The 21,875-nt window shown below is 64.7% G+C and overlaps 1 protein-coding gene across 1 annotated transcript in view; it reads right to left on the bottom strand.

Annotated features, from left to right (window-relative positions):
* SND1 (staphylococcal nuclease and tudor domain containing 1) overlaps window positions 1–21,875 on the bottom strand; it is a 115,398-nt gene that overhangs the window by 61,455 nt on the left and 32,068 nt on the right. The window contains exon 11 of the mRNA XM_066995149.1: window positions 7,123–7,212. Coding sequence (XP_066851250.1) covers window positions 7,123–7,212 — 90 coding nt within the window. The remainder of the gene's footprint in view (window positions 1–7,122; window positions 7,213–21,875) is intronic.

Genomic DNA, 21,875 nt, shown 5'->3' with positions numbered 1-21,875 from the left:
TGACCCGGTGGGACACGCAGCGTGTGCCACATGGCAGCACCCCCAGGCGCCTCCTGCTCCCCGCCGGGCACACGGAGCTGGCAGAGCCTGGCCTGGGCTCCGGCACCACGCTGTGCGCCCACACGTGCGGTTCCCTTCCCCAGGGCGCTCGGCCCAGCCCGCAGAAAGGGCGCTGCTGCGAGCAGCGAGCCGCAGCCAGCTCACCTCGCCTTCAGCTTCCCAAAGCTCCTCGCCAGCCCCCTCCACCTCTCCGCGTGGGATCCTCCCATCACGAAGGCGTGCACGGAGCCCATCACCCCGGGATTTCATCTGGGGCATGCCCCAAGCCCCACGCTGCAGAGAACCCCCCAGCCTGCAGAAGCCCAGCCGTTGCCAAAAGCAGCCTGCAGCGGCTCGGGGGCTTTGTGGAGGGGCTTTGTGCTCCCTCCTGCCTGGGTTGAGGCCCCGAGCGGCCGCGCCGAGCCGAGCGGCGCCGGCAGCCCCGGGACACAACTGACCTTGCTACAGCAGCGCCTGCCCGAGCTGGGAAAACCAGGGCTGCAGCCTGCAAATGGAAGTGCCCAACAGAGACATTTGAGGAAGCGTCTGAAGGAAGGAAAGGGACGCAGAGAGAGGAAATGGCCCCGAATTTCTGGTCACCGTGCCGCTGGGAGCACACGCGGCCCCGTGCTTGCTCTCTTCGCCTGCCCCTGCTATCACGGAGCCATTTCAGCCGCTGCAGCACCAGGCGCTCAGCGCGCCGCCAGGCTTCTCCCCCTGCTCATTTGCATCCGCACACACTGTTTATTCCAAGTAAAACACAGGAGGGAGAAGATTCCTCCCAAGTTGGGCACTGGGGAGCAGCCAGCTCTCCAGAAGGCTTTGAACAGCAAAACCCTCCCCAGCTCCACGTGCTCGGAAGCAGCAGCGACGTTGCTGCGCTGCCGGCAGGCTCCGGAGCCGGTGCCCACGCCCTGGCACAGTTATTGGCACAGAGTTGTGCCCGGTGGCTCGCATGGCACGACGTTCCCAGGAGGAAACGTCTTCCCCTTCCAACCCCACTCTGTTGTTCCCAGCGGTGAGCCCAGCTCCAGGGCTGGTCTGCAGGACGCTGGCACGCTCACGCCCGGAGTGCTGCTCGTGGTAAGCCCCAGAGGAGCAGCCCCGGGAGCGGCCGGGTGCCTCTGACCACAAACAGAAGGAGGACGCCTGGAAAATGTGCAGGGAAACCTGCGGCCACTGCTTTCCAGGTACGCTGGGGTCTCCATCCCAGGCTCGCGGGCTGCCGCGGCAGAGAAGAGGTTTAATCGGCTCGCCGTCAGCCTTCCCTTTGATGAGGCTCCAGCCCTGAGCCGCATCGCTAACAAATCCTGAGGCATTAAAAATAATCTGAGGCTTTGCAGATAACCAGGCACAGGCACGTGGAGGGAGGGCGAGGGCAGGCCACCCTCGCGCCACCTTTGCCTGGGCAGAAAGACGCCCAAGATGCCCGGGCTCTGGGCATGCACCCGCTGTGTGGGGTCCCCAGTGGGGATGCCCGGAGCCCTGGCACGCCGCAGAGCCCCACATCCCCGTGACTGCAGCCTGTCGGGCACCCATGGGTGCTGGGCACCCCGGGGAGAGCCACCCCTCCGCTCCCCTGACGGCCGCAGCGTGGGACTGAATTGCTTCCTCGCTCAGGGCGCATTTGTCACCGAGTTATTTGAGTTATCTCGTGCCATCTCTCCCCCCGTCCACATGATTAATCCCCTCGAGCTAATTAGAGGAAAGGGCCAAGAGCGCCCATTCGGACTCTATCCAATTGCCTGCGCGGCGGCGTAATTAACAAAAGCTGCTTAACGGCGGCGCACGCCCGGCGCTGCGATCGATGGGCAGCGCTCGGCGCTCAGGGAGCCGGCCCGCTCGCTGACACGCACCACGGATTTATTCCAGGGCGGGAGCCAGCTCCGAGCCAATCCATACCGTGTCACGGCAGCCAAACGCCCGCCGGCCTCGGCAGCTGATTTATCTCGTCCCACGGGGCAAATTCCACCGAGCCGGGTCACTCGGGGAGCTCAAGGGGCTGGTGCAACGGGGAGCGCGGTGCCGGTGTCCCCGGTAGGGTGACGGAACGGCGAGCGGCGTCCCCTTTTGGAAAGGGCATCGGGGTGCGGTGATGCTGAGCATCAGTACCGGCAGAGAGACGTCGCTCGGGGGCCCGGGGGGACGCGGCCGCGTCCCCCCGGGCCCCCGAGCGACGTCTCTCTGCCGAGGCAAGGTTTGCGATCGGGCCAGCCGAGCACAGCGAGAGCGAACGAGGTCTGTTAGGGAAGCAACGCGCCATGAAAATCGGCGCTTTCTAAAACTTCCTGCTGCTCTGATGAAAGGGCGGGAGAGAAAATAGATGATATTCGCCCTCTCCTCTCCCCCCCCCCCCCCCCCCCCCACCCCGGGTCCTGGGAATTCAAATGTGGTTACCAGCAGCCCTGCTCCGCTCCTAACACGATAAGTGCTCCCCGAAACGAAAGCAAGCAGGCTCAGAGTGCAGGAAACGGCCGCGGCCACGGCAATATTTCTTCGTCTTCTCCCTCCAGTGCTTTCTTCGCAGGGAGGGGGAGGTGGGGGGGGGGGGACAGAGGGAATTATTTCTGGAAGCTATTGCCGCGGTTTATTTTTACTGCAGGGGCCCGGGGAAAAGCTATCGCTCTGCCCCTGCGCTTCTGCAGGGCCGGCAGCGCCATGCCACGGCACGGGGACGCAGCACAGCGGCGGGATGCGGCGGCTGGAGGGCGATGCTGGGCTCCGGCAGCCAGGGATCGAGGTGCCACAGGGCCGAAAAGGCGGTGAGGAAGGGGCTTCAGGAGCAAAGGTGGGAAAGGGACTCTAGGAGCAAAGCCCTCCCGCAGCCCTGTGTGCACGGCCCCGCAGCCGTCCCCGGGATCCCAAAGGGGGTCCCCGAGCCCCCGCTCGCCCCAGATGCACACGTGCGCCCCTCAAAGCAGCCACGGCACAGCCCAGGCGCTGCTCGGGGTTCCCTTTGCCCACCCAGAGCCCGAGGCAGGCACGTTAACTTGCACCGCTGCAACGCGTCGCCGCCGGGGAGAAGGGGGCACCCCGAGGAACCGCAGCGCAGCCGGGGGCTCGAGACGGTGGCGGAGCAGTAAGCGGCAGCGGGGCACCGAGGCGCTCGGCTCCAGCCCATTTCGTCTGCTCGGACGTGGCGATGCCCCCACGATGCCCCCGCGGCCCGGGGAGGAGAGGGAAAGCACGGCGGAGCCATCACGCTGCCTGCGCTCAGCGCTGCCAGGAATAATCTCAGCGGCGTCAAACAGTGAAACATTAATTTGCTTCCCACCAGCGTGCCAAAGCCCACTGCTGGAGCGGGGTTTGGGAAACACCCTCTGCAGGGTCCCCCCGCCTCCCCCCCGGCAGCACGGCGCGGGGGGGCCGGCAGGGCTGTCCCCGCTCTGGGGACAAGCTGTGTGGCAGGGCCAGGCACCTGCGGCTGCGTCCCCCGGCCACCAAGGGGTCCCAACACCCCACACAGGCGGCTTTGGGGCTTCCGACCCCAAAACCAGCCCCTGCTGCCTCCCCATCGCTGCACCTTCCCCACCCCAAAGCGCACGGCTGAGGGTGCAGAGAGGCGTGGGGGGGGTTGCTGTCAGCCCCCTCCACCTGCAGGCGCTCGAGCAAACCTCGGTGTCCCCAGAGCCAGGCGGCCCCTGCCCGTCCCCGCGGGGAAGCGCAAGGCACGGGGGAATGGGGAGCTGCTGGTGCCCAGCTCCGGGGGTGAAATGGGCAGTGCTGGCCGAGCCGATGGCTCCGCCGGGGGCTGAGGGAGACGGATGAGGGCAGCGGGGCCGGCAGGGTGAGCGGGCAGGATGCGGCACGGCCGCCCTCGCCGGCTGGGAGCAGAGCGGCGGCAGCAGGGCCAGGCGAGGCTGGGGATGCTGCTCCCACACAGCAGGACGAAGAGGAGGAAGAGGAGAGGATGTCAGACCATGAATGGGAGCAGACGCTGGGAGGGGGACAGGCAAAGCTCAACCCTGCCAGGGACGGGTCCCAGAGGCACGGGCGTCCCCTTGGGTTCGGCTAACAGCAGCCTGTCCCCAGCCCTGGGACAGCGAGGGGACCCTGCAGGCCGCCTGAAGCCACCCAGGAGCGAAGCCCTGCCGCGCTCACGGCAGCTCCAGGCAGCCCTGGCCCTGCACCCGTTCCTCCCCGGCCCGTGCAGAGCCCCGACACGGGCGGGCAGGGAACCTCGCGGGGGTGCGCGGGGACCTCTGCGCTGCGGGGCGGAGGGCAGGGGACGGTGACAGCGGCTGCGAGCCGTCACCCAGCGGGGGTCTGGGTGACCAGGGTGCTACCTGCTGTGGGATGGGGTACGTTGGGGTGGGATGGGGTTGAGGGGGGACAGGGGACACCTGGCTCTGCAATTCCTACAGCGCAGCTCCCTCTAGTGTCACAGCCGCCCTCCGGACCTGCCACCGCGCAGGGACAGCACCCGGGAGGCAAGGTCACCGCTGCGCAAGGACGGCGATGGTGGGGAGGGTCCCAAGGGCCGTGCGGGGACAGCAGCCACCAGGAGGGTCCCCAGAGTGCAGGGACAGCACCCGCAGGGGGACCAGCCCCTGTCCCCTGTCCCGCAGGCAGCCTGGGGCACGGCACGGCCAAGCCCTGCGGCTTGCTGCTCGCGGCTGAGGGCGGCAGCTGATGAAGCACCGGCAGCCGGACCGAAAGCTCCTCCTGGCCTAATTATTCCCAATATCCAATTCATCGGCCCTGAAGGGGATGATCGCGCTCCTCTGGAGCCCGCCCAGGGCTTGTCACACTGCCACGCCGGGCCAGGTGAGCAGCAGGCACCAGGAGGGCGGGCGGCTGCTCCCCGCCGCGGCCGGGCCTCGCGGGGCAGGGAGAGCCCCGTCCCTGTCCCCATCCCTGTCCCCATGCCCAATGTGGGGCAGCCGGGGGCTCCGGGGGGGGCACAGCGTGTGCTCAGCCCTGGGGCCAAGCTGGGGCGGGCGCTCAGGGGACTTGGGGAGCGAGGACCACGCGCGCGTGGCTTCGGGGTGGCAGGGCTCCCTGGGCTCTCCGCCGCAAGCGCGCGCAGCGCAGCGCCAGCCCACCCCGTTTGATCTCCCTGGCAGCAGACAGCTCTCAGAAGTCGCTAATTCCCTGCCGGGGTGGGGTTTAAAAGTATATTAAAAAGGGGGTGGGAAAGGAGGGATTTTGCCGCAAAGATTGATGCTGACAGCCAGCCGTGAGAAGGCAAGGGCACGCCACCGCATGTGAGGCTGTCATTTCGGATCAGAACGCACCGCCAACCTCGAGGGACTGTTTTGATCATTAACGTAAAGGATTTTTTCATCGCTTTACTCAATCAAATTAATCTGAAGTGAAAAACGTGGAGCTGACAAAGGAAATTTTTATAAAGCAGACTATGCAACATCAAAGGCAACGGGGCGTCCGGCTCCCAGGGCTGCCGGAACGCCGGGGCCCCAGCGCCGCGCTGCAAGGTGATCGGGGGCTTCCACAACGCAGGCTGCCTCCACCCGCAGCCAAGCGGCTTTCTGCTGCTATTTCTGGGGGTCACTGGCTCCTGACCAGCCGCTTCGGGAACGGGAACCGCTGGCACTTGGCGGCTCTCCTGCCTTGCTCGTTCTGCTGCTGAAAGCGATCCAAGCGCAGCAGGAGGAGCGTGGCTCCCGCAGCGAGGCTGCGCCGCCGCCTGCCTCCCTTGGGACTGATCCTGCGCCCACCCCTGCGGGCGCAGTGCCTGGTGGAACCCCGTGCTGATCGCTGTGAGGAAGGCAGGACCCTCCTCCTCCTCCTCCTCCTCCTCCTCCTCCTCCTCCACCTCCTCCTCTTCCTCCTCCTCCTTCTCCCCAGCACTGCCAGGACACGGCCGTGCCCTCCGGCACGTGGCTTGCAAGCAGAATTTGGGAGAAAAAGCGCGGCTTTGAGCAGCAGCCAAGCAGGGCAGGGTGGGGGAGCCCTGACCCGGTGCTGCCAGGGACACGGTCTTCTTCTTCTACCCCAGCCGAACCGGGACACCGCGCCGGCCTGGCACGGCAGCGGGAAGGGGCTGGCGCTTGGCGCGGCGCTCAGCAGTGCCGGCGCAGCGCTCTGCAACCTCCCTGTGGCCAGCACCGCCGGCTTGCCCCGCGTGGCAAGCACCCAGCCTTGCTCCTCCGGGCTCTGGGCGCACTGGAGGCTCCCCCGGCCATCGGAGCACCCGCGGGAGCCAGTCCTTGCCCAGACGAGGGGCGCACGGTGCCTGCAACCAGCCTGCACAGGGGTCGTGCCGGGGCAGCCGGGGCGCAGTCGCCCCCTCTCCAGCAGCACCCCACTTTTAGCCCATGGATGGGGAGCTCGTGCTCCCCCGAGCTGCCCACCAGGGCATTCCCCCCGCAGCCACAGTTCCTGCCCCTCGCCAGGGGCATCCCACAGCCAGGCTGCTGCCTGCAGGACTCAAAAGCCCCCAGCTGGGCAGGGAGGTGCCACTGCCCCGGCAGCACAAAGCGCTGCTGCTGCTGCTGCTGCTGCTGCTGCTGCTCCAGGTGCTGGCACGAGGCTGTTTCCATTTCAGAGACCTGAGCTCTCTTCACAAGTCCCAGCAACATCCTCGCAGTTGCTTTCGAGCACGACAAGTGACAGACTTCCCATTATAAAAGTCTTGCAAGCTGCTATTTTTTTTTTTTTAATATATAAACAGGGCTCTGAAATGGAAAGATGCAATTAGGCATGGAAATAGTCCTCAATGAGCAGCAGTGAGCAGCCTCGCCATGAAGGAAATTGATTTTATTTGACCATTTTATGAGCGTTTGAAAATTGCATCCTGAGCATGTGCTTCAGTAGTTAAGTGCACATTATATTCTTCATTCCCCCGAACTGCTCTAAACCAGCCTCGAAAAATGTGCCAGGGAAACAAAGGAAAAGATGAAATTCTGCAGGTACACAGCCCTCCTGGATAACCAGGACACGCCACGGGACCCGGGAGGGAGCAGGGCTGAGGCACGAGGATGCTTCAGCTTTGGGTGTCTCTGGCAATTTGCTGCATGGAGCCGATCCTGCCGACCCCCGAACCATGGCACTGACCCCCCCCAGCACCACCCGCACCGAGGGCGGGCGAGGACCTCACCGCCGGCCCCAGCCCCTCCGTACCTTCTTCCCGATGAGCTTCTTGCGCAGGAACTCCCGGGCCTCGAACATGTAGGGGATGTCGTAGAGGGGCCTCAGCTTCCTGTTCTTGTCCTGCGGGAGGAGCAGAGAGGGGCACAGGTCACGGGGAGCTCCCAAACCCCCCCCATGGAGCTGGAGCATCGCGGTGCGCTCCCCTGCTCGGACAGACCCCAAGCACCCAGCACCCGTGGGTGCTTCGGGAGCAGCCCCCTCGGTGCAGACAGCAGGCGAGGGGGTCACGCTGCCCGAGTGGGGCACGCCGAGCATGGCTGCAGCCACGGGGCTGCCAAAAGCCCCTCAGCCCTGATCTAGGCGCCACGAGCACCCCCAAACCCAGCACACCCCAAACACCGCGCACAGCAGCAGCCCCTTCCCCTGCTCGCCGCCTCCCACCCAGGGCAGGGGAACATGAAACGAGGAGAGCTCGGTAATTAAGAAAGCTTGCGAGCTGGGTACGCGGCCTCTGCTCACGCAGGTTCCTGCACAAAAGTTGCTCATTAGAGGAGCTCATTACTGGCCGTGATTAATAGCACTTGCGGGATGAGACGCCAAGGGAAGGGACGCGGAGGGCATCCCGCCGCTCGCTGCCCATCAGCAGCTCGGGGCAGCTCGCGGCGATGAAACCCCTTCAAAGGCTGAGCGGGGGGCAGTTTTCCAGCAGAAATAGTAGCGGGGATTTGAGCAGCGGCAGCGGGGCCAGGCACATCCCGCGGCATGCGGGGGGCGAAAAAGGGCTGGGGAAGGCAGGGCTGAGCCGAGCCGCCGCAGGGACTTGCAGGGCACGGCCACATCATGCCACCGATCAGGATCCGCAGCAGCAAACCCGGTGATCGGTACCAGGTAACAGGCACGAGCACCTACACGAGGTGCCTCCGGGGTCTGGGCTGTGAGCAGGCAACATCTCGCTCGCAGACCTGGGCGCTGCGCGGGGCTGCGCTGGGTGAGGGAGGTGCAACGCACCCAAAACCTGCTGGGGGGACTCAAAGGACGCAGCCCGGCATGCGGCTGCAGTTTGGGCCGGTTTTTAGGTTCGCCATGGGATTTCCAAGCCCCCAGACTTGCACCACACCTGCCCCATGGCAGAACCAGCCCCGATGCCAGCAATGCCAGCAGTTCCCCGAGGGCCGCGGGTCCCCCCTGCCCCCATCCCCGCGAGCGCCCAAAGCAGGTGCCTGGCGAGAGCGAGGGCGGGCACACGGTGACATCCCTGCGTGTCCCCCCCGGTGACCCAGCTCCGGGGACTGATCAGTTCTTGGACCAGAGACGGTGCCCCTGGACCCACTGCCCTAAGGGGCTCGTCCCCCACGGGCTGTGCCGCCAGCCCCGGGGGCAGTGCACGGGGTGACAAAACTCGCTTTAAAAGCCAACGTGCTGCTGGGCCCCGTCTCCGGAGGGCCGCGCTGGCAGCTCCCCCTTGGGAGCTTCCCTGCTCGTGTCTGTGATTTTGGACACTCTGTGCTTTGCTGCACAGGCTCCAGGCACAGCGAGAGCTCGCAGACACAAAACTACGCTGCCGGTTTTCGTGATCCTCATGTAAAAGGGAGGCTTCTGAATTGCACCTTCAGCCTGAGACTTCAGCCAGCCGCGGCTCAGGACAACACCCCCAACAGAGGCACCACGTCTCCAGCGTTTTCCCCGGGGGTTTCAGCAGCAAGGGGGACGCTGGAAGGCTTGGAGAAGAGCTGCAGCACTCACAGGGCGGCCACGGGCGCTCTCTCCTGCTCCAGAAGTTTTGCAATTACAGCAAAAACCCACAACCACCATTCCTCACGACTCACGCTGCCGCGGGAGCCGGCGGGGAGCGGGGCAGCCGTCGTGCCGTGCCAGCGTTTGGTGCGGCCCCGAGGCGCTGCCCACAGCTGCAGCAGGCAGGGGGGCCCCGAGCCGAGCACCACGTTTGCACCGCAGCCAAAGGAAGAGCCGGGGCTGCTCTCGCTTGGATGGGCGCGACGCGAAGAACGGAGACGAGGCAGAGATTCGGCAGCAGCTGAAAGCGAAGGATGTTGGTGCTGGGAACGTCGCCCACCGCCGAGCCTGCAGCGCCATGCGAGGAGCAGCACCCCGGTGCCTTGCTGCCTTGCCCGGGGAGCACCGCACCGCCCGCTTCCCAACCAGCACCGCCGTCCTGAGGCTCGCTGGGGCTTCTGGACCCAACACCGGTGCTCAGCACAGCACCGTGGAGGCTGGGTTGGCTGCCACCAGCTCGAGGGTGGTCACAGCCGCGCTGCCAGGAGCGGAGCAGCCCCTGGCTGGTGCCTCCAAATGTCCCCACCGCTGCCTGTGCCACTGGCAGGGGGCCCTCGGCACGGAGCTGGAGCCAGCACCAGTGCCAGCACCCCAGGGTGGGCTCCTGCTGGGCACGGGAACCTGTGGCCAGCCCTGGGCAGGGTTTCATCCCTCAGTATGGGAGCTCCCAGCAGCATGACGAGGACCCATCAGGCAGGGCAAGGCGAGGAGCTGGGTGCCGGTGGCCCCAATAAACCCTGCAGGGCTCGGCTCAGCGCAGCCGATCGTCCCCGCTCGTCCCCGTGCCCGCAGGTGACACCGTGCCCAGGTTCTGTGTGTGGCACAGCCGGAGCTTGGCCACGGCTCAGAGCAGGGGTGCACACCGCAGGGCATGGGGGCTGCGAGCTGCTGCCCTCCCTCGAGGGACCCACACCCAGGACCACCCAGACACACATCCCCAGGAACTGGAGATGTCAGAAGTGGGGCAGACCCCAGCCCTACCAGGGGTCCTGGCCACACCACAGCCATTTGACCCCGCAGCTTGAGCACGGTCAGGCTGCAAATCCATCGGCCCCCCAAAATTTGCTCCGCCTTGCCCCAGGCCTGCTGCTCCCGCCTCTGTCCCTGCCTCTCCATGGGGGCCTGGATAGCGAAGACCCATCCCGACGGCGGCGCTGGGGCCCTGTCCTGTGCCCGCAGCAGCCCGGGGCAGGGTGAGCGCGGCGCAGCCTTGGTGCCCAGCCAGGGGAACCAAAGGGAGGAGAAAATTGAAAGGAACGAGATAAGGCAGAAGCAGCAGGAAATGAAGGAAATGAATCAGATGGGAGAGGGAGCAAAGCGAACAAAGACACGACGGCAATTTCGCTCCACGTTCTCCCATAATGAATGAGGCTTTGATAGAGTTTATGATCTCCTAGGCACCGCTCGCAGGCTGCTCGCTGGACCTGCTCCGTGCCCGTGCCGCTCAGCGCAGCCACGGGTGCTGGAGACAGTCGGATCCTGCGAGGGCATCCCGCATGCAGCAGCCAGTGGTGCCAAACCCATCCCGCAGGAGGCCCCTGCTCCACGCAGCCGCTGAAAACCCCTTCGCAGGTGCAGTGAGGACAGGACCCGGGCATGGGGTCAGCAGAGACATGATTCCTTCCCGAAAGGAGCTCTGATGCCCACTGGGGGGTTGGGCGAGGCCGGCATGGACCCATGATACAGGACGCTGCACCGTGGCCCAGGGGGGCTTTTCCTGCGCTCAGCCGGCTTTTCACGCACGGCGGGGGCTTTCTTCTTGCCCCCAGCCGTACAAAGCCAGGCGAGGGCACAGGCATCGTAAGGCCACGTTGCTGGAGAGGCTGGCTGGAGGAAAAATCAGCCACCCTGCACAGAGAGCACGGCTCCTGCCGTGGGGGAATGCTGGCACTGCCAGCGCCGAGCCCCGAAGGCAGCACGCAGCAGCAGGACGCGTTATTCACACCGCTCCCCTCCCCGGGGACGGAGGCGTTTCCATCACTTGGCTGGTGCCAGAAAAATTCCCAGCCCCGCGCCAGAGCTGGAGTCGAGCCGCGTGATGAATCCCACAGCACTCGCAGCGGGGTCTGCGCGGAGCCACCGCCGTGTCCCCCCCCCCAGCTCCAAACAGCCCCCGGGCATCCCCAGCCCCGGCAGCACAAAGCCGGCCTCGTCCCCTCGCAGCGGGGCTGGGCTGCTCCCCGCCGAGCGGCAGGGCTGCCTAACTCCTCACTTCACAGCCCGGCGCTGCGGAGCAGCGGAAGGCAGCAGCAGGCATCGCCCCGCTGAAAAAGCACCGCGCGGGGACAGCGGGAGAGCTCCAGGGGCCGGGGAGCCGGGCGGGCCGAGCCCTGCGCCGCGCTGCCGCGGGGATGCTGCTCCTCCGTGCCTCCCACCCGCATCCCGGCACGTGGGCTGTGCAGCGGGAGGGCTCGAGGGCTTGCCTCAGTCCTGGGGCACCAAGGGACACCAAGGGGCACCGAGGGACACCGAGGGACAGCCAGGGGCACGCAGGGACAGCGAGGGGCAGCAAGGAGCCGCGTGCCCGCGGCCGCTCGCGGGCGGTGGCGAGCGCGCACGAGCTGCTGCTGACCTCCCCCTCCACCCCTTCCCAATTACATCCTGACAAATGCGGCGTGCAAAGCCGGCTTCCATTTACTGATTGCTGCCTGCTGCCAAATATTGATTCTTTTTCAAGCGGAGCGGTGGCCCAGACAGAGCCGTGTGCTGCCCACGGAATAAAGGGCCGGCTGCGGCGGCGTGCGGCGCCCTGTGCCTCTCTGGGCGCTGGTGACTTGAAGCATCTCGCGGGACATGGCCACGGCACGGCGCAAGGGACCCGCCAGCACAGCCAAAATTCCAGGGCAGCTGCTCGAGGGCAGAGGCTTTGCAGGGCCCAGGAGAGCTCTGGAAGCACCGAGTGCCCCAGGGGTCACCTCCCTGCTCTCCGCTCCCCTAGGCGGGGAGGAGACAGGAGCCCCGAGGTGCGGAGGAGCCGGAGCCAAGCCCCCACGCAGGCAAACCCACCCTCTCCTCCCTGCAAAGCCAGAGGCTGCCTGCTGCTCCCCGGCTCCATCCAAGCAGCTCCAGGACGTCCACCTTGGAGGCATGCGCAAGCTGCTGGCTAAATTCGGGCTCCTGCTCTGCCCGCGGGGCTCCCGGAGCAGCTCCTGTCCCCGAGTCCGCAGCGTGCTCCCGGGTGGCCCAGGGCACGCTTGGCTCAGCACACAGGCGGCTGTCGTCCACGCGCCTCTGCAGCGTGGCCGTTCTGGGATGAAAGGGGATGTGGGCAGCGGGACGTGATGGGATGTGGGCGGTGATGGGATATGATGGGATGCGGGCAGTGGGATGCAAAGGGACGCCAGCAGAGGGATGCAAAAAGCTGCCAGCAGCAGGATGTGCACCGTGGGCCCCTCATGAACCCCAACAAGGTCACAGCGAAGCTTCAAAGCAAATAACACTGCTCTGGCTCCTATCTACTGCTTTGCACAGGCAAAGCCCTGTGCAAACACCAATTAATCCTCACTAACGAACTCCAAATTTATTGCTTGTTTAAGTGTCTATCTGGCACAGGCTGTTAAGTTCCTAATCCCGTCCAAGACGGCGTTTGGGAAGGGGAGGAGCGAGGACGGGGACGTCGGGAGCGAGCAGCGAAGCCTGGCACAGCCCCGGCAGCGCCCGGCCCGCAGCGCAGCGCCGCGGGGGCTCGGCCCGCCAGCTCCGATTAAAGTCAGCCGCGAAGTGACCTGATGGCAGCTCCGCAGCCTCCGCACGAGGAGGGCAGGGAGTTGCCAGCGAAGATGCCTGAGCTCTGCTTTTAAAGCACGGGTGGGTGACTGCCCAGGATCCCGGGGGGTGCGCCCTCCAGTCCGCCCGAAGCGTGGCCGGCGGGGAACAAGCGCTCCAGGAGGGCTCCTCCACCCGCTGCTTAACCAGGGATTTCCAGGGCTTGGGTAAAACGCCGCCGCTGCATTAACGAGGAGTGGGGAAAAGCCGGCCCTGGAAGCAGCGCTCAAGTGCTTAAAAGCCTCTTCTGCAAACGCAGCTGCCGCTCTCCACGGAATTGCACAAAAGCAAACGTTTGCCTTAAAAGAAACGAAAAAGCGGTGACCTTGGAGAGACACAGGGGTCTGCAGCCCCGCTAATCCAGGACACCCACCCCGGGCCGTGCCGTGATGCGCTGGGAGCCACCGCTGTGCTGGGAGCCACCGCTGGGCCAGGATGCGCCGCTGCTCCGGGAACCGCCACTGCACCAGGAGCCACTGCTGCACCGGGGGCCAACGCCGCACCAGAAGCCACCACCGCACCGGGAGCCGCTGCCACGCTGTGCCGTGCCGTGCCGTGCCAGAAGCCACCACGGCACTGTGCTGGCCAAGGAGGGGCTGGGTCTCCCCCAAGGCCAAGTCTTGGTGACGCTGATGAAAAATGCAAACCCTTCTGCAATTCCCAGAACAACTAAAATGCAATGATCTGTGCCGGGAGTCGGATAATAGAAACATTTAAGTGTCCAATACATATCGCCCTTAAACGCTACCCTGTCAGCCACCATTAAATACCGTTTTGCTGGCCTGTAAAAATGGGATTTCATATCGGAGGGGAAGTGGCCCAGTAGATCATTCTGGGAAGCCGTTCAAGAACTTGGACACACGTTTGAGGTTTTGCAAATAAACATTAAAAATCAATATAAAAGCAAGGACGCTAACTAAATTCTACGACCATCAAACATCCAGCAATTACGGCCACATATAAAGATATGGCTTTTTTAAACCACTTTTCCAGCCAAGAGCTTGAACCGCAGCAGCACGCCCGTCAGCTGCCCCGCTGTCAGCGCGCAGCGAGGGCTCCCACGTCCTCTGCGATCCTGCAAAGCCAGGCGCCGAGCGGCAACGTCTCCTGCCTTTGGGACTCAGGTCCGGGTGCAAAGTGCTGTCTGCAGAAAAGCTGCCGAGCCCTGGAAAGGCTGCGGGAGGGGAGGGGAAGCTGAGGTTTTGGGAAGAGCTGTCAGAGCACAGCTCCGGGCGAGCGGCACTTCTGGCTCGGGCACCCTCCCTGCAGCACCGGACCCCCGCGACCCCGCGGCACGGCGCACGCCAATAGGTGGCCCTGGCTCTCCCAGCGGCCAGGGGAAAGGCGTCAGGCATGCAGGAAAGGGAAAAAAAAAAAAAAAAGGCTTATTAGCCTTATTTAATTAAAGGTGTGCAGCGAGGAAGTCGTTTTATTATCGAGCCAGTCGATGCGTCGAGCGTCATCTTTGGAGTTTCTGGGGAAGGGGAGGGGGTCAGCTGCTCGCCCACACTCCTGGAAGCGCAGAATTTTAAACTGGAAATCAATAGCAGCGTGCTGCTGCCCGCAGATCCGTGCCAGGAAAGCCAGGAAAAAAAAAAAAAAAAAACAAAAAAAAGCTTCTTGTTCAAAATGAAGCACGGGGGGGCCCTGAAAGCGGGTCCGAGCTGCACCACCCTGGGGACGTGCGCCCTGCACGGGGCCATGAGCGCAGGGGGATGGCACCCCCGGCCCCTCTGCCTCAAACCCCTCACGTGTGGCTCTAAACACGCAGCAGGACAAGTGAATTACGGCCCTCTCGTCAAATTAAAATCATTACGCTGCACAGCAGCCAATTAGAGCCTATTTTCAGGAAGCCAGCGGCCCGTATCTGCCGCGAAGGATGGCGCCCTGCAACAGGAGGGGGCTGAACACAAAGCACCCGCGGCTCCTCACTGCCCTCCAGGTCTTGGGGCTCCCCGTGCCCAGTGCCCCGGTGCCCGGGTCCCTCAGCCCAGGACGGTGGCAACCCACCCGGCACGGAGCAGGCAGCGTCTCCATCCTCTGTTTGGGATGGCTGCAAACCAGGCAGGTTTCTTTGTACCTGCACCCACGAGCAGGGACGGCCCCGCACGGAGCCGCCTGCCCCACGTGGGACATGGGACGCGGTGGGTGCCAGCGACCCGAAAAGGTCACAGCATTGAAGGCACGGAGCTGGGACACGCAGCTCTTCCCAAGGCACGGGGCAGGACCACGGTGGGGAGAGGTCTCCCCTCCCGTGCTGGCGCGATTAGGGAAGCTCATTATTTCTTAAGCGATTAGTATGGCACATCGACTCGAGGTGACACGGAGAACAAACTGCTCAACGCGGGGCTGCCAGCCATGGGGAACGGCTGCGAGCTGCAAGCCCCAGGACCCCGTGGGGTCGGGGGCTGCCGGGGCCCTTCCCACCCAATCCCTCCCTCTGTCCCTGCAACACCACCCCTCTGCCCTTCCCTCCCTCCCCGTCCCTCCCTTCCCACCCCTCCCCGGTGCCGCGGGACCCCCGGGCGCTGCCCCCTGCCCACCTCACCAGGCCCCTCACCAAACCCCACAGCTCCACGCACTGCACCCTGCACCCAGGCGCACTGCCCACGTTTCCGACCTCTTTCTCCGAAGCACTCAGGTACCCTCCTGGTGCCTCCACCCACTGAAGGGAGCCCCCCGCCGCCCACCCTCTCACCCCAGCCGTTGCTACAGGGCAGCCCCCAGGGCACAACGCCCCTGCAAGGCCACAAGCTGCTGGCAGCTCTCCGACCCAGGGCGATCAGCTGCAGCGACGACAGAGCCACAAATCCCGAGCCTGCATCCGCTGCCGGCTCAGCTTCGCGCAGGGGAGCACCGCCACAGGTGCCTGGTGCGCCCCAGAGCATCACGGCGTGCGTCACGGTGCGCCTGCAGGGGGGGGAAGGATGCGACCCTCCCACCCCCGGGGTGCGGGGCTCCCTCCTGCGGGCAGGGAAATCCCCGGGGCAGCAGCGTGGGGGATGCATTAAAAAAGCCTCGAGTGCCCCCGCGCTCAGCGCCCCGCTCGGGGAGCTGGGAGGCCGGCAGAGCAGCGCGGCACGTCGGCGGCCCCAGCCCTCCCGCCCCCGCGCAGCCTCGGCTGAACCCGGCACGCTCGGCTGGCGGGGACGTGCCGACACGACATCCATCAGCGGGGACAGCGAGGCGGTGACAGCGAACACGGCGCCGTGCTCCTTGCTGCCGTTACAAGCGTGTCCGACACCGGGGCCCGGCTACGGGGCTTTGAAGAGGTGACTGCAGCCAGCGAGCAAAAAAAGAAAGCACACTGCCGCCGAGCCTCCAGGGAGAGAGAGGCTTTTCCCTGCCAGAGGCTCTGCAACGCCTCGAGGCTTTGTCTGCAAGGACGCGGAGGCATGCGCTTGGCTTAACAGCACACGTGCGGACGTGGGGGCAGCACAAGCACCGGCACCGCTGCCCCAGCGCCTCGTCCACGGGCAGGGCGGCGCTTCCGCAGGGCCAGGGACGGCCCCGGGAGCAGCAGCGGCTCCAGGAGCACGGTGCCGAGGTGCCTGCAGTCCTGCAGCACTCGCAGCCAGGACACAAGGACGAGGGGCTCCCGCTGAAACGACCGGCGCTTTGCTCAGGCATCCCCTGCCTGCACGAGCGGTGCCGGTCCCTGGGCGCGCGGCGTCAAGTGCCGCTTCCAGCTCCTCAAGCACCTCGCCCTGAGCCCTGCCTGCTCTTCTGGAGAAGTGCTCTCGGCTCCTGGATTGCCTGCGAAGCAGCTCCCCGGCAGCAGGCACTCGGTGCCAAGGCGGCACGTGCCCTGGAACACTTCAGAGGAACGATAAACACGGGGCGGCCACGGCTGAGCCGCAGAGGAAGGGTTTTAAGCGGCGATAAGGGAGAGCGCGCGCGCTGAGAGCCCCTGCGGGACGGGATTTACCGAGCGCTGGCACCAGCTCGGCTCCTCGCACAGCAGCATGAGTCCCACGGCGCCAGCACGGAGGGGTGGCTGTCCCCCAGCCCCGGCATTTTGGGGTGCCACCATCACCAGCAGCTATCGGTGACCCCGGGGGGCTGCACGGGAGCAGCACAATTGCCGCAGCAGGCGGCCGCTGCTGAGCCTGGCGAGCGGAGGCAGCCGCGGCCGCGGCTCTTTTCCCGCTGGTCTCAGAGAGGTGAGGGGAAGATCAAAGCCTCTCGGTGGATATTCCTTCAGTTGACGAGAACAGCCAGAGTTACAACCGTAAGAGGATTAGCCGCAAGCAGCCATTCTGGGAGCTCCATAATACTCAAAGGCTTCGGGGCAAAAGGGCACCTCTAAACTAATGGGGGTCAGGGAGAAGCTTCCCCCGGGTGCCCGTTATCCCGCGGCTGCTGCGGCAGGGTCGCTCCCACCTTGTTCCCGGGCCCCAGGCTGTGGTGGGAGGGCGGGCAGGAGGCTCAGGGAGCCCCGGCACATCGCTCACACAGCTTGTATGTGTGACAGCCCCGTCCCAAAGCTGCCCCGCGCCTGCTCCCCTCTCCGTGCCGGGCATCCCGGGGGTGTCCACGCTCCTCCCTGGTGCCCCAGCAGCCGCGCGCACATTCTGGGAGAAATTCAGAACTTCCCCATTTGCTACAGCAGTGACTACAAGAGGAGAGCAGAGCGGCCAGGTGCTGCACAAGGGTGCCATGGCGAGGCAGGCGGCAGCAGGACCGGCACGGCTCGCGGGGACGAGCGCCCCCAGCACTGCCGAGCACACAAGGAGCCAAGCGAACCCAGAGTTTGGAGAGGAAGAGGAACAAAACCACACGGGTATAAAATGGGGAGGAATGGTGCCCACGCAGCCTCTGGCCCACACCAGAAGCCCCCAAAACCAGCAGCCCCCAACCCCGCACACCACGGGGCTCCCAGCACCAGCCACAGCAGGAACTGGGGGGGGGTCGCCCCAGGGCTGAATCGTCCCCACTGCACCCAGGTGGGTGGCGAGCCCTCAGGTGGGTGTTGGAGCACCTCAGGCCGAGGAATGGCTCCAGCATCATTAGCAGGGTCCAAATAAAGGCAGCAAACCAAGCTACTTCCGAGCTGAACATCTATAGCAAAAAAAAATATAGAGAGGTCCCCATTTTAATTGCTTTCATTATCAAAACGGACTCCCCGCTGGAGCCTTGTAATTGGAAGCCTACCATTTTAACGAGGTTTGCATTCTGTCAGAGCGCACTGGCAGGGCGAGGAGAAGCAGCCCTGCTTCGGGATCCCCCAGCCCTGCAGCGGGTGCAGAAAGGTGCCCCCAGCGCCCCGGCACCCACCCAGCCATTCCCAGCCCACTGCGAGTACGCCTGCTGCCTCTCCATGGCACGGGCATGAGTGCGAGCAGAACGGGGCGATGCTGCCCTCTTCCTCCTCCTCTTCTCTCTCCTCCTCCTCCTCCCCAAAAGCCAGGCTGTGGAAGCGTCCATCGGCTGAAGCACCGCCAGAATTGCACGCGGACAGACACACATCCCTGCAGTGGCCGGAGAGCACCCTGGCACCAAGCCGTGGGTATCGCACCCGCAGCACACGCGTGGGTCGAGCCACAGCTCCTGGCACAGCTCAGAACCGGGCTGAAGCCACGCACATCCCCGGTGCCAGACGTCCCCCTGCAAGCCGGTGTCCTTGGGGGCCAGCAAAGCCAGGGCAGGAGAGCGAGCAACCTGCAGAAAGCAGCTACCAGGAAGGGCAACGGCTCCATCCAGGCCTCTTCCCATAAAACCGATCCCGTGACCGTCCTCCGCCTCTCCCCTAAAACCCTTCAGCGCCCAGCCCAGTATTTATGGTGCTGCGAGGACGCCCTCCCCAGGGCTTCGGGTCTCCGCGCTCCCAGGGACTCTCCAGCAACCATCAATCTCCATCAAGCCTGAAAGCACTCGCTAAGCCCTTCGGGAGAGGCTCTGATTTACACCTTTTACACAGATTTACACCTTTTACCCCCCTAAACCTGGGGGTCTCCTCCTCTGCTACATCGCGATGAGAAGAGCGGGGGGAGCCCCTGCCCCGCACACCACAGCCTCCGAGGGCGCAGGGCTTTCTGCTTTTCAGCCCAGCGGGGCGCACACCGACTGCCCAACGCCAAGGCTGGGGTGACATCCCCATCAATCTGACCCACGGACACCGGGCACGGACAGACAGCCGCCCGCCGCCGTGCCAGAGCCATGGGTCAGGAGCCCCGAGCCCCCCGGGGGCTGTTCACGCTCCTCTCCCCAGGCTAAGCCGTGAGCTTTGCTCCTCCCCGGAGGCAGCAGCAGCCGTTCAGGCCGGGAGCCCCCTGCACACAGCGTGACGGATTTCACCCCACGCTGGGAAAAAACAGCCAGGAACACAGCCCCTGCTCCACGAGGCACGGGCACAGCACCAGCACCAGCCTGGGAGCACGCAGAGGCAGCAGGCGCAGCAGGACGCGGGGTTTTCTGCAGGGATTTCAGCCTCTGCAGGCAGCGCCTTCCGCCACGCGCACGCAGCTCCGCGGGGACCCTGACCTCGCTCCCCCTCGTCCTGCATCCCGCAGGGGACGTCGCCCTCGCCACCCCCGCCCCATGAGAGCCGCGCATCCTGCGGGCAGCACCGCGGCGTCCCGGGGCAAAAAGCAGGCACGTCACCAGCAGCTCCGGCTGCCCCGGGAAGCAGCCCCCCCGCCGGGCTCAAACCCGAGCAGGGGCGCAGCTGAGGCTGAGGCAGCCGCACTCCTAATTGCTTGCGAGAGCTGAGCGCTTATCTCCCCGCCGCCACTGTGCTCAGCGTCCCTAATTCCTCAAAAGCCGGCACAAAAGCACGTTTCTGTTCGCAGCCCGGGCTCCTGCAACCGCTCCGTGCCGCGGCCTCGCTCCTCGCCCGCAGCAGCGCGGTTCAGGAAGGGGAGCGGCAGCGCAGGGGCCGGGGCCAGCGGCAGGGTCCCCGCGCCCCTGCATCGCTGCGTCACGCGCCTGCTGCCATCGCCTCAGCAGCGGGCTCCAATTAATATCGCTCGTCTCGTCGGCCCCAGCTGCGGGTTGAGCAGGCGCCCTCCCGGGAGCTGGCTCTCCTGCAGCAGGGGGATGGGACGGATCCTGCCCCTGCAGCGCCGGGACGAGCCGGCTCCACCACGGGAACTCCTCCAAGCCCACGAGCACCTTCAGCACACCGAGGGTCCAGCGGCCACAGGGCAAGCACCGTGCCCCAGCCCAGCCGAGGGAAGGCTGCGAGCCCCCGGCGCCCCGCTCCCAGCCCCGCAGGCTGACGGCTGCGCTCAGCCGCAGCCCGGGGCTGCTCCGGGAATTGTGAGACGGTGGGGAGGGGACCCGGAGAGCCCCAGCCACGGGGAGCTCCTGCGTGAGCAGGATCCGGGTTAGCGAGGGCTGAGCTCCTGGGGCACACGTGTGCTCCGAGGGGGTGCCCGGGCAGCGCTGGGGACGAGGGGAGCGGGCAGCTCGGGGCCGTGGCGGAGCCTCCACGGGGAAATAACAGAGCCCCGCAGAGCAGCCGCGGGGCGCACGGAAACCACGTGCAATCGGTGCCCTCGCCAGCTCTCTCCCAGCGCAAAAATAAAAAGCAAAACCACACAACTGCTTTGGCACAGAACTTCCCGGCGAGCACCGGCCCCCTCCCTGCTCCTCCACGTCCCCCGGGCGGCCACCCCGCCGCCCCCGGGACCCCCGGAGGCAGACCCCGGCGGCGAGGCTGCCAACAGCTAATGGAAGTTATTTATTAGGCGATTACCAACTTGGCTGTGCCTGCGCTGAATTAAGATAATTTGTAATTACGCGCAACGCTTTTAGAATACAGCACGCTTATGTTTTTAGTCACTTGTTTTATTAAATTAAACGCTCGGGCTAATTACAGGCATCCTTTGGATATCTCCCTCTCAACTATCGACACTCGGGGAGCCTGTCGCCAGCAGATAGCGTGTTTATTGCTCCGAGTGTGTTTGCTCACACAGGAACGTTCAGGGCTGTAATCAGCAACTATAAATTACATCGTTAAAAACGGGATCACCCTCTGCAAGGAAAGCCTCTGCTTAAACCCATCAGAATTCCTACGGAAAGTAATTTCTAAGCGACCGAAGTTTTTGTTTCATGAATATTGGAGGAGAATGGCTGCAGACGGGGGAGGTCTGCGAAATAACTCCCGAATTCGCGAATCTCCGCGCGGCCGCGGGAAGGAGCGCCGCGCGCGCGTGCGGCTGTCGCCATCTCCTCCAGCTGGGAAAACGGGGGAGCATCTTTACGTGCCAGTGGGAAACCCAGCGCCCCTTCCTCTCCTGTTGCGCAGGAACTAATCTGAAAAATCATCTGAGTACAAAATTGCGCATCAATGGGGAATTCATTAGCTGGTGGTGCTTTGGCAACTCGCACAGACAAAGAGCTACCTCTCCACGGACGAGGAGATAATGTCGTCGCTAATGAGGAAATTGAGATGTGTAAAAATACTCGGCAATTTCAGAAGGATTTTTTTTTTAAATTTTAATTTTAACCACCACAATACTTGAGTTCTATTTTCAGTGAAGCCGTCTGCCCGCAGCCAGGCCAAGGGAGCAGCAGAAAGCACCTGACGCAGGATGCCCTCGGGTCACCTGCAGCCGGCCGCGTGTTCACGAGCACAAAGCGGGCACGGGGCTGGTGGGCAGCGCTGCCCAAACGTGGCCTGGCTCCCTGCACCCACAGCATCTCCCCAGCAAGGTTTTGTCCAAAATAACGCTGTTTCATTGGATTTTATGATTGACACCTGCTTGCCCTAATGCAGACCCTCGGAGGGCTCATGTGACGTTTAAAAAATATTTTTCCTCGGCGGGTTCAATGGCTCCTCCTTTCCAATTGCTTCTCTTTTGCCTGAAGCCTCAAGAGGCTCAAGGGGACCTGAGCCCCCCCCGGCGCTGCCCCCAACAATCCCAGCTCCACATGGCAGCAACAGGAGGGGGCAAAACCCCTCCCCTGCGGCGCTCCAGCTCCGGCACTGCCGCGTTCACCCTGCGCCTCTCCACCTGCACCCATCGGGCAGCAGAGCCCTGCGCTGACACCGGGAATTAAACTTTCAACGGGTAGCTGGCAAGCCATGAGGTTGTCATCCTTTGGCATTCCCAGGCCATAAATTCCTCTCGTTTGAAGCAGGGAGATGGAGCGTGCCACCTGAGCCGCCCCTTCTCGCGACACCCCTGCGAGCCGCGCGGAGCAGCAGGGCGGTGGGGCCAGGGGGGCTCGGATGCGACTTCCCGAGTGCCCCCTGGGGATGCAAGGCCATGCAGACA

The sequence above is a fragment of the Anser cygnoides genome, chromosome 1 (assembly GCF_040182565.1).
Source record: "Anser cygnoides isolate HZ-2024a breed goose chromosome 1, Taihu_goose_T2T_genome, whole genome shotgun sequence".
Classification (NCBI taxonomy): Eukaryota; Metazoa; Chordata; class Aves; order Anseriformes; family Anatidae; genus Anser; species Anser cygnoides.
Note: the sequence above shows the minus strand (reverse complement) of the source record. Positions and strands in the feature narration are given on the sequence as shown.